At 36.5% G+C, this 11,819-nt stretch overlaps 2 protein-coding genes across 3 annotated transcripts; both read right to left on the minus strand.

Annotated features, from left to right (window-relative positions):
• Window positions 1–4,851: 4,851 nt before the first annotated feature.
• LOC110422626 (large ribosomal subunit protein uL15x) lies at window positions 4,852–5,541 on the minus strand. The gene has a single exon (XM_021436620.2). It carries the CDS (start codon window positions 5,457–5,459, stop codon window positions 5,013–5,015), a length of 447 nt encoding a protein of 148 aa, XP_021292295.1. The 5' UTR covers window positions 5,460–5,541; the 3' UTR covers window positions 4,852–5,012.
• Window positions 5,542–6,084: 543 nt separating this feature from the next.
• On the minus strand, window positions 6,085–10,947 carry LOC110422549 (P-loop containing nucleoside triphosphate hydrolases superfamily protein). Of its 2 annotated transcripts, XM_021436510.1 has the most exons (10): window positions 10,516–10,946; window positions 9,820–10,406; window positions 9,559–9,738; window positions 9,303–9,464; window positions 9,062–9,216; window positions 8,416–8,508; window positions 8,230–8,315; window positions 7,927–8,153; window positions 6,662–6,895; window positions 6,085–6,557 (listed from the first exon to the last, which is right to left on the minus strand). In XM_021436510.1, exons 1-10 carry the CDS (start codon window positions 10,569–10,571, stop codon window positions 6,454–6,456), a joined length of 1,884 nt encoding a protein of 627 aa, XP_021292185.1. In that variant the 5' UTR covers window positions 10,572–10,946; the 3' UTR covers window positions 6,085–6,453. The 2 variants fall into 2 exon arrangements, 1 of the variants encoding a protein (XP_021292185.1); XR_002445726.2 differs by lacking the exon at window positions 6,085–6,557 and having other exon boundaries at window positions 6,756–6,895; window positions 7,259–8,153; window positions 10,516–10,947.
• Window positions 10,948–11,819: the final 872 nt, after the last annotated feature.

An 11,819-nucleotide genomic window follows, 5' to 3' on the forward strand; every position in this document is an offset into this window, starting at 1 on the left:
AATTAATCACTTAACAAGTAATCAAACTTAAACTTAAAAAACATCTAAAATGTTAAAATTCGAACCTAAAATCTCAAAGATTTAGCTACTTAAGCCCCAAAATGTATCAAAATAACTCTATATAATAGAGTTATCAATTGACAACAAGTAAGGTAGCCGTTAATTTTAAATTAATTAAACTCGAACTTTGTTAAAACTTAATTATTCATATGTTACTTGAACCCGATTAAAAATAAATACTTAATACCCAAACTAAAATTATTTATAATTGAAAAAAAAATCAAAACTCGAATCCATACTTGAAATAAAAAATAATTTGAAAATAATTTTTTATGTATATTATTAATGTAAAATTAAAATTAAAAATTTAATTTAATTTTTACAAAAAATAAATTTTAGTAAGTATTATATTAATTATAAACAGTTTATAAATAAAAAGATATATATATAATTTAAATTAAAAATTACTATTTATAACTGAGTTCGAGTATTAAGTATCCTAAAATCATCACCCGATTCTGTGATGGGTAATTATTTATTATCCAAACTTTATTTAAATCTAATTATAAGATATTTTAATTTTAGTAAATTAAATCGAATAATGTAATATACTCGATTATAAAATATTCATTGTCATGATACATGTAAATATCTTTTTATCTGAGTAGAAAAAAAAGAAGGAATACTTATCAGAAATGGATTTGAAGCCACTAGGAAAGAAGTGGCAAAAAAGATTAACAAAACTGACTAAAAAGCAGGCAGCAGCCCCAACCCACAAGGATAGGAAATACACTAAAGAAAAAAATGGGTTCCTGAGGGAAAGGAAAGGGGAATCCAGCTGCAAGAGAATAGTTATGTTAAGAAAAGGGGTAATGTACTTTACAGTTCAGCAGCATTGGTTTCATCTGAATAATTAAAGCATTTTTGTTTTGTTTTTTTGTATAATTCTGAAATGAGTCCCTTTCTTGTGCTTGGAAAATCCATGTGTCCAAACCCATATTTGGATCAATGAATACATCTCCACCAAAGGTTTGGTTATGTTTCATGCTTGTTGCCAACATCATGTGTTGTTCTACCCTGTCATTTGCTGGCATCCTAAGCCAAATAAAGAATTGTATATAATACCACACTCCATCTATATATACATATATAGATTGTTAATTTATTAGACAAAATTAATAGTTTAATCTTTTAAGAATAAAAAATATTTGTAGGATGATATGGTGCTAATTAGACAAAAAGAAATTATAAGGTGTAATGTGGGAAATATCGAAATTACAAGAGAACTAAGTGAAGTTTATTTTTTTTCTTTTATTAAGGGCAAGAGAATCGAAATATGATTTTTTTTCTATAATTGGAGGAGAGGGTATTCGAATTTGCACTTTAGATAGATAGATAATGTATTAATTAATGACTCAAATGCTCGGTGCAATCGAAATATGATTAATTACTTTATTTTTCATTGCGCTATTGATGATATTATTTTTTGAAAGAAATAACATATGGAATAAATGTGAGATGAAATTTCACATGTCCAAGTTCATAGCTTACATAATGAAGAATATTTGAAGGTACATGTCACATTATTTCAAAAGATTAACTTAATGGGATACGAAATATCCACGTTTATACGTTTTTTAAAATTTTTATTTTATCCAATTTGATTTTTTTTTTTTTAGATGCCTCACGTGACACGTGCATATACATTTTTTTTTTTTGACAAAAATTGTAAGTAAAGACTAATGTGCTTACAAAAGAGAACGATTGGCTCAAGTTAATTAAGTTGGACATGACAGAACAAACATTCATTAGTGACTTACTTTATGACTTTGACCACTTAAGGCTCTATTTGTCATAATTTTGTCACTTGCTTTCCACTTGTACTTTTTAACATTTTTTTTTGTAGTTAAAATATCAAACAAGCCCCTAAAATTTATTTCACTTTGCTTAATTAAGCCCCTAAACTTTACTTATTATTAAATTAGAGTCCTATGGTTTTATGTTTTAAGAGATTTGATCGGGTACAGGGTCATATGTACTTACAAGAAAGTAGGGTCTGAGTAACATTAGGAAAGCATCTGAAGAGAGGGCAAAGGCAACAGGCTTACAGCAAAGTAGATAAGAACAGATGATTCCCCAAAGTGGGCTGGCAACTGACAACAAAATTGCTAACACTGTGAATCCAAAAACAACATGGAGTGGTGTTCTTGTTCCTTGCTCTGTTCCTCCTTCCTGACAAAACCTTTTCTAGTTCAAAGAACTGTTGTAGTTGACTCATGACCATCCCTCAAACCATGATTTGAGTGGTTTTGTCAAATCCCTCTGTGCCATCCCATTTCTATCTTCCCTATTCTAGCCAAGAAAATCACAACCCACGTCTCAAGTTATTTACTTCTTCCCCTCAATTTCTTTTTTTTAGGTTTTGGATTTTGTTTGGGACAGGGTTCTAAAATATTATCACGGTAATAAGATTTTTGAATATTTATTCTGGGAATCTTGACTAAAATTGTTAATCAAAAGTGTGCAAACTGAAAAGTAAAATTTATTTGAGTAATTGTTAATTTTTTATGAAATATAAAATTGATCATGCCACTATAATCTAGGTACTGAATGCGTAATTAATCCAAATCTTGTACATGAAATGTAACTTGCAATGCTCTCCTCTACTATGAAACAAAAGGAATTGCAGCAGAAAAAAGAGAAAAAAGGTTGAAAAGCAGACTGAACTTAGGGTCCTACAAGAGGATTTTGGGGCGGAGAAAATTTGTTCATCTCATCATTTGTTTGGTAATGGAAGTCAATTACTTGACTAGGTTACAAATTGTTTAGGTTATGGACAAAGACAGGGATTGAAAAGCATTATTAGTCATGAAATCCTATGTTTAATGTCATGAAAAATTTCCTTTGTCTAATAGTGATTAATAATGATTGTCTACTTAGAAATCCATTATGATATATGCTTTCCAAACACTACGTAAATTTTTAGCTTAGTCATTGGCTCATTTCCTAGTGATAATTTAAGAAGCAAGAAGAAGAAAGGAGGAGAAGAAGAAGGAAAAGACTTGGGCTCCTCCTATTTGCAATACACACCCAACTTTGCTCAACCAGGCAAAGGAAAGCTCACCCATCTACCCATTCTTGCAGGTGGATTCCACCAGGGTCCCAAGGCATATAGCTGGAACTTCTCTCCTTGTACGCAATAACGACTGTTTCTGAAAAGAATGACCAAATCAATTGGCTTTTCATGGCTGTAACTGGGAAGAGATAAGGGTTTGCTTTTCAGCCTTTATATTACGTGCTCATTGGTTTTGGGTCAAGGGTGCCCAAATCGAACGAAAGATTCAGCTTGTTGTCCATGGGCCATGGCCTTGGCCATGCTTTAGCCTACTCTTGTCCAAAAAGTAATACCCTAATGCTGTCCATGGACACCAGCGGTGGAACAGAATGGGCACTTTCCAAGCTCCAGCACTGTTAAAATATATTCATCCGTGGTCTTTCATTCTGGGATTTTTTTGCCTATTACCTGATCTTTTATCATGGCATTCTCATGGTAAAACATATACACTGAAAGAAGGGGAATGCTATTGAAATTTTTACGTATTAACCCGTTGGCTAGAAGAGCTGCCCCCGACAACTGACCCCCATCAACCCTCTGCATATTTGCATGACTAGTTTTGTTGTGCCTAAAAATACATACCTACAACATTTTCACTCTCTTCCCTCATCATGTAGTATGTTCTTCCATAAATATGGCACAAATAAAATATAGCAGCAACCATTAATCATTACTGAGCCATTTGAGAAGGGTAAATTTAAACAAAGCCTTGCTCTTTCAATAACAGAAATGTAATTAGGAGTATTCTTGGCTCATAATGGTTCATAGACATCAAACTCTAACTGAAACTACAAATCTCATTTTTTCATCTCAAGGTTATCAAGGTCTAATAAGCTTTAAAATAAAGGACTTTTCTAAAGGCCCAAAGAAAAGCAAAAGCTCAAAACAGCCCTAGACTACGCAAACCAAAATTTCACAATATTATCAAACTGGCTCCAACATAATTAGCCGGGGCCTTTTGTCATTGAAATTTCCTTTATGTTTTCTATCATTCTGTTAAAGAAATAGCTCTGCTCTTGATTTGAAACAAATGTTCCAAGTTCTAATGGTATCAGAATCACATACAATTCCCTATCTGACATAATAAGCAATTTTGCAGTGAAATAAGCTAATGCCCCAAAACATACGAACCTTAGCTATCCCAAAACATGGCTACAGCTTCCAAAGCACAAAATTTCAGACAACCAAAGGAAACACGTTTCAAAAGTACATACTTTTTTAAAGGAACAAAAAAAAAGCAAACGCTCAAAACAGCCATGAGAAGCAATTCTAGACCAAAAAAACCAAATCTTAACAAAATTATCAAACCGGTTCCAACACAATTTGCCGTGATCATTGTCACTGAAATTTCAGTTATGTTTTCTATCATTCTGTTAAAGAAATAGCTCTACACTTGATCCCGAACAAATGTTTTCTAAGTTCTAAGGGTATCAATATTGCATACGATTCCACATATTCCATAACATGCAATGTTGCAGAGAAAATAAGCTACTGCCCCTAAACAAAGGGGCCATAACTATTCCCAAAATATGGCTACAGCTTCGAAAGCACAAGGTTTCAGACATCCTAATCAACAAAAACCATAAACATCTGTAATATTACTAGAACAATTCCACATAATTTTCCATCAAGACATGGAAATAAATAACTAAACAGATGTCATAAAAGTAAAAATAATTCTATCAGCCAACCCAATAAAACACTACTAATAACTAAATGAAAATGCATCATGATGCTGAATAACAAAAAAGGAAATGGATCCATATATCAGTAAACAAGTTCATTGCAAATCAAAACTCAAAACAAAATGACACTTGAGTACTAATAATAACATTTATGAGTGAAAAAAAGAAACTACGAGTCCACCTAAAACACCTTCAAAAATTATATAAAAAGCCTAAGCAGTAAGCACAACAGCCCCACCAGCCTCCTTAATCTTCTTCTCAGCAGTCTTGGAAACAAGCTTGGCTTTGACAACAATAGGCTGATTCTCAGGCAAAACACCCTTACCCAAAACCTTAAAGTAACCGAACTGGGTAACATCGATCAAAGGGGCAGAGCCCTTGGAACCCTTGGCCTTGTCTTTAACATCTTGAGGGACCATAGACCAGAGCTTGTCGATGTTGACGATGGGGCAGTAGAACTTGTTGCGAAGCTTGTGGAAGTAACGCATACCGACCTTACCGAAGTAACCCGGATGGTACTTGTCGAAGAGGATCCGGTGGTGATGCATGCCTCCGGCGTTACCGCGACCTCCGGGATGCTTCCTGTGCTTGCCGATACGACCATGGCCCGCGCTCACGTGGCCTCTCTTCTTCCGATGCTTCTTGAAACGGGTCGTCATTTCCTGCTTCTGGGTATGTCTCGCTTTGCAGCAGCGGCTTGAGAGAGAGAGAGAGGAGGAGTGGCGCAAGAAGTTGGAATTAGGGTTTTTGTGGAATATATAGAGGAGTGTGGCAGTGTGAATTTACCTTCTTGTCCTTACAAATGAATATTTCCATTTTTCCTGCTATGAACAGAATGATTCTGGGCTGGGCCTGGGCTTCATCTTCTCTAGTTTTGGTAAATTCATTTTTCATCTGCAAAAATTATTATATTTATCTTTCCATAATTTTTCAATTAAAATAAAATTTAGTTTTGATTATTAAAAATTTAAATAAATTATAAAAATTTTAAAAATAAAACTTGTAAATTATTATTTCAAACTTTTCAAACCATATTTATTAAAACTTTAATTTTCTTACAAAAAATGATGAAAATTGAATTAGTTTGGCCTATAACGAAATGGAAAGAGTAATCTTTATTTATTCTTAGATTAATTTGTGAGGAGTCTGATAAGAGGAAGCTTAATTCTTTACTCTTCCAACCCCCAAAATATAAAAAATATTTGCTCTGATTGCTTGTGCTCTCTGTAGAATAGTTGGGGATGGAGACCTTAGGCTGCAATGGCCAGATTCTGAACTCTAAAAAAAGAATAAATTTGCAGTTTTTCTTTTATTAATTACCTTGGTATTTGGACAAAACAAGTAAGAAAGGCACAACTGATATGCCAAACTAACATTTCCATTCACTTTCATATGATTCTGTAAAACATTATCCTACACAGAACACAGTAAAACAATATCCTGCATATCAGGGCTTATAGCAGTAGCAACACTATGCAAACCTATGGTACTTGGGACTTGGGGATGAGTGTCAGATTCGGATGTGTCCGAGACGGGTACGCTCAAGTTTTACGTTTTTCCGTATATTTGGAGGGTTGTACCTCCGTATCCATGTCTGCCGGATATATTGTTGGACATAGACACAGGTGCTTAAAAGAAACACACAGATGCAATCTACCAAGGCCTCCTTGCACCAAGAGGTATTGTATTTGATCCTGATATTGAAGACCGATTACCATAACCTCCACGTCCTCTGGAGCGGAAGTTTCCCCCGGAACCTAAAAATGAAAGGCAAAGTGTTGATTATCCAAGGTTAAATCCAGAAAGTCTTGTTCAATCATTTATTTACTTTTGCCAACAGGTTCCAAAAACAAAGTATTACCTCCAAAACTTGAAGCAGCAGAGCGGGCCAATGTAGATAATGCAGGAGAGACAACCTGCCCTGCATCTTGCAGGAGCTTGATAAGGTCCCTAGCATACTTTGCATTTGCCTGCGTGAAGAAGGTAAAAGCAGTTCCCTTAGCCCCTGCTCGACCAGTTCGACCAATCCTATGTACATAATCCTCCAGGCTGGAAGGAAAATCATAGTTGATCACACATTTTATGTCCTTCACATCTACAGCAAACAAAGGAAAATCAGAACAAAAGATCAAGAGGGTTAAGACAAAGATAAAGCTGGGAGAAATTTAAGGCTCCAAGAAAAACTAAGTAACTCGAGCACAGCTCTCAAGCTGGCCAAGTAAGAGATTTGCTTGAAATCAATTACAACAGCCAGCTTCTCAGGTCGACATTGTTTCTAACGCTAGATCAAATGATCAGTGAAGATCACTAAAATGTTAAATTACATGCAATATTCTTTCACTAAGCAGGTTCAATACATTTAGAACCCTAGAAAGTTTCAAAACCTCCCTTATCCCTGCACCCTAAGATCCAAATGATCAATATTAAGATAACACATTCATTAGATAAATGTGCCCACCTTAACCTTGCAGGGATAAGGAGCAGCTTCACCACCACCATTTTCGCATCCAATCAGGGAACATAAGCAAATGTGAGTCAACCAGGCTGCCACAAAAAACCAGCTCCATAACCGTGGGTAGGCGACACTAACTTCAACTTCAACTATGTTACTTAGACACTTGATTATAGGAGCCATGCCAATTCAGACAATTCAAGCAAATACATAACCACACATAAGAGAGCTTTCTAATTTTCTTTTCCCCAAACTTAAAATCAGGAAATACAAATTTTCTGAACAAAGGAACAGAGTAGCCTGAGTTTTCACAGTACACCACCCAAAAATTATAGATTACTGGCTCAGCTAGGCAAACTGTGCTCCCTGTGTCCATGTAACATGAGCTATAAGCATAAGGTAGTAGCCAATTATGTTAGGGTACATCTAGTGAATATGAGAAACCACAATGTCCCTCAATCCAACTCATAATTCCCTTTAAGTGGAGGATCATGCTTATGAGTTAAAAGACATATATGTTCACAGATTCTTTATGCACATCATGGCACCTCCTTTGCACCTAAGCCACAAATTATTTTCTCAGGGAACTGGACAGCAGCTGGCAGACTCGCTTATCTTCACCATTTCAAAACCTACATGAATATACTAAGACTCCGAACACACAGTGATCCTACCAAGACCCCGGGCAGCCACATCAGTGGCAGTCATTATGGGACTTCTGCCACTCTTAAATTCAGCCAGGACCCAATCTCTTTCAGACTGGTTTTTATCACCATGGATGGATAGTGCAGGCCATCCATCCATTCTCAGCTGCCTAGTAACTTGGTCGCATCCCTTCTTTGTCTCCATGAATATGAGTATTCGATTCCCATCCATCACTTCCTTGAGCAATTTGATTAGCCTGCACAGAGAGAGATCAACCATTAATATCACAATACAAAATAAAACTTTCCCTGAAACAAGTTGCAGAGACAAACCTGTTGTACTTTTCCAGCTCTGTTACGACTTCAACAACTTGGTTTATAGATTGGTTTGCTTTAAGATCAGGTGATCCAATGATAACCTAAACATCAACAATTTTGGAACTGAATAAGCATGTAAGCACCTCACAAAATATATCAATGAATCCAAACATAGATGCCTTAATAACTTCATCACAAAACCTTATATGGACTGCGTAAAAACTGCCTTGCTAGAGACTCAACCTCCCTTGGCCATGTTGCACTCCAGTACAATGTTTGCCTGTCAGGCCGAATCTGATTATGGATAAAACCAAAATGGTCACATAAAGATCCAAAGCATTTTCTTTTGACAGGATTGTGATGCAGAAATATTACTCAATAAGACTAGCAGTCTAAACAACACAAGATAACCAGATGAAATTAACTAAAATGCAACAGCCTTGGACACAAAAGATGCCACTTTGGTCTAAAGCAGACATCAAGAATCACAATTAATTCAAAACATACACCTTTGTTCTAAATTGAATAATGGAAACATTAGCACATCTGAATGTGGCTAAGAGCATTGCCATCATCAAGTGTAAATGAACAATTACTCTGCTTCACCAGTTTAAACTACTTTTTGACATCTATATCATTGACTCATGCATTTTCTAACATATTTTCAGAATTCAATGCCGATATGTATGTCTTCAGCAATACGCAAGTATCATGTATGCAATAAATTACATTTTGCTACTGCATTGCTTAATATAGAATAAAGTTATACCAAACTTACAGAACTGATGTACAAATGTACAATGGACAATAATCTAAAGGAAGACAACTTGACAACAAATAAAGCAACCTGAGCAACAATTTTTCTTATTTGAGGCTCAAACCCCATATCCAACATTCGATCAGCCTCATCCAGAACAAGGTAAGTCACTCTTTGCAAGTTTGTGTGTTGAGCTTCTAGCATGTCTATCAGTCGACCAGGTGTAGCAATTACAATCCCGACACCTAGCATAGGAAAACCTTAAATTGAATGCCGGAGTACCCTCAATGCCATAAAGGTGAATACATTTCACAGAGAGAATTAGAAATACCTCTTTTAAGATCCCGAATTTGTGGTCCTTTAGGAGCACCACCATAGATGCAAGTGCTTCTGATATTAGCATGAGTCGCAAACTTTGCAGCTTCTTCTTGAATCTGAACAGCCAACTCCCTTGTAGGTGCTAATATTAATACAATAGGACCGTCACCGTGCGCTACACAATTATAGAAACAAAAAAATGAGCAATTGCATTCAAATGAACACCACAACAACCTAAAAAAACATATGAACTGATGATCCGTACTAACCCAATCGTGGCTGTGCGTTAACATGCACCAATGCCGGTAGCAAATATGCCAGCGTTTTACCAGAACCAGTCTCAGCAATGCCAATTAAATCCCTACCCTTCAAAGCCATAGGCCACCCTTGAGCCTGAATTGGCGTTGGTTCAACAAAACCCAATCTAGCAATCACCTCAAGACAATAATCTAACACATAAAAGTTACATAAAGTCAGATAAAATCAAATTAAGATTAAAAAAATTGGAAAACAATCCAAAGTAGATGTACCAGGAAAATTGGCTTCATGGAACATCCTTATTGGCTTTGGAACATCATGCCCTTGAACTGTAATGTCCCGTGTTTTACGATAAACCATAGCTTCTTGCTCTGACATTCCTCTAACTGCAGGACTCTCAACATAAAAGTTCTTCTCAAAAGGAACCAAATTTCCAAAATTTTGCCTTGGAAGCGAAACATTGTCTAAATCCCCTCTAGACGACCCTCCGTGCCTTCCCCCATAACCCCTCCCACCACCACCACCACGGCCATCACGACCACCTCCACCACCTCTGAAGCCGCCACCACGACCTCTCGCCCCGTCGCTTCTCCTGTCTCCAACATGACCATTACCCATGCCCCCACCGCGGCCCATCTCTAATCTTCCCGCGAGTGGTTGGAAGCTCGGGTACGTATCGAAATTTCTTGCACCTGGGATGGCTCCGGACACTCTTCCCTGAAAAGTCGGCGGCTGCGCAGTCGGTGGGCCTCCGTAAGAAACGTTTCCTCCGCGGGGATAAGAGGTAGCACCAGCTGGCGGAACCATTCCCGGGCCCATAGCTGGTAGGCCTACCGGAGGCGGTTGGCCCATGAAATCACTGCAAAAATTAAAAGAAAAAAAAACTCAGCAAATCATAGGAAAAAATATATAATTAATCAATCTTGCCGGGTGAGGCAGGTATAGATCTGGGGAACAGCCGGAAGTACCTCCTTCGCTGACGGTAAGATTCGGGGTCTCCGTATCTTCGGTCGTAAGGATTCATCGAAGCGGTAACAAAGCTTTACGAAAAGAGAGATTTCTTAAAAAAAAAACCAATTAAATAGAAAAAAAAACCTTTTTTCCTGAATCTGTTAATATCAATACTTTGGTTTTGCCGGTTTGAAGAGATGGGTATGAAAGAAAATCTTCGAAATAGCAAAACTAATTGCCCAAATTATCCATATAGGGACCTTGGGAGGGAAAAATATCAGAATTTATACATTGAGTTTGGAATTAGGAGGGATAGTCCAAATTCCCAAGCACACCGTCTCCTCTGGGTTTGGTCACATACTGTTCCTTCATGGGCTCTGGACAGAAATGCCTAGAGCTGATTAATACTTGTAAATTGCAACTCCCAACTCTTCCAGGCAAAGCCCATAATTTCTTTTTCTTCTTTTCTGTACCACGAAAAAAGGAGAGAAAAGGCCTAGATATAGATTTGGTTAAGACCAGTAAAACTTTATTAGGAGATAAATTTGTATTTTATTATACAAAGAAACAGGGAAAGATCAAATAAATCACATGTATAGCCCAAATAGAGGAGGTCTAGGGGTTAATTCCCATGCATCATGGCAGGACACGTATAAGACTATGACCTCTGAAGGTCACTTACCTTGTGACAGTGTGGCCTCTTTACTTGGTTTTCGAATTGTTTTAATTAAGCAAAACCAAACGGACATATCTTGGCTAGCAACAAAAAGGTGAAAGGGAACATAGCGTAGAGGTTGCTTGGAGAGTGACATTGGGAATTGAAGGATTCTTCTCTCAATTATTGCTGGTGGAGGAATCATAGTGAAGTTAGATGTTTGTGTTCTTTCTTTCTTTCTTTCTTTCTTTTTTTCTTCTCCCAAAGAATGGATGAACAACTACTTTTTTACATTACTTCAATTATTTGCTTGTGCACAAAATTTTAGCTCTCTTCCATTTAAGAATGAGAATTGAATCAGTTTTGAGTATTTTTTGCAAATTGCTTAAACATGGCCTGAAAAATGAAATGCATTTGAATTGAATCAGTTTTGATAATAGGACATTGTTTTGCCCACAGGCTACATCCCTTTCACTTACATCATTGCTGAATTGGTGAACCTCTCATTGCCAGTTGGGATTCAACATTCACATGGTAGCTGTGAAATGCTGTAATCTTAAGAATCCCCGACTCTAATACCAGTTCTACACGCTGGATTTGGGAGATAAAGAGAAACGTTTAGGAAAATTACACTTCATATTTATTCATTTAAATAATATATATATA

The sequence above is a fragment of the Theobroma umbraticum genome, unplaced genomic scaffold, assembly GCF_002168275.2.
Source record: "Theobroma umbraticum cultivar Fairchild unplaced genomic scaffold, ASM216827v3 scaffold_146.0, whole genome shotgun sequence".
Taxonomy (NCBI): Eukaryota; Viridiplantae; Streptophyta; class Magnoliopsida; order Malvales; family Malvaceae; genus Theobroma; species Theobroma umbraticum.

What these genes read in the sequence shown, in the direction of transcription:
- LOC110422549 (XM_021436510.1), bottom strand. Translation starts at nt 10,571, where the DNA reads ATGAATCCTTACGACCGAAGATACGGAGACCCCGAATCTTACCGTCAG. An exon ending in AATTCGGGATCTTAAAAGAG is followed by an intron (nt 9,217 to 9,302) that starts GTATTTCTAATT and finishes TTCCTATGCTAG; the next exon opens with GTGTCGGGATTGTAATTGCT. An exon ending in TAAGAAAAATTGTTGCTCAG is followed by an intron (nt 8,509 to 9,061) that starts GTTGCTTTATTT and finishes ATCCATAATCAG; the next exon opens with ATTCGGCCTGACAGGCAAAC.
- LOC110422626 (XM_021436620.2), bottom strand. Translation starts at nt 5,459, where the DNA reads ATGACGACCCGTTTCAAGAAGCATCGGAAGAAGAGAGGCCACGTGAGC.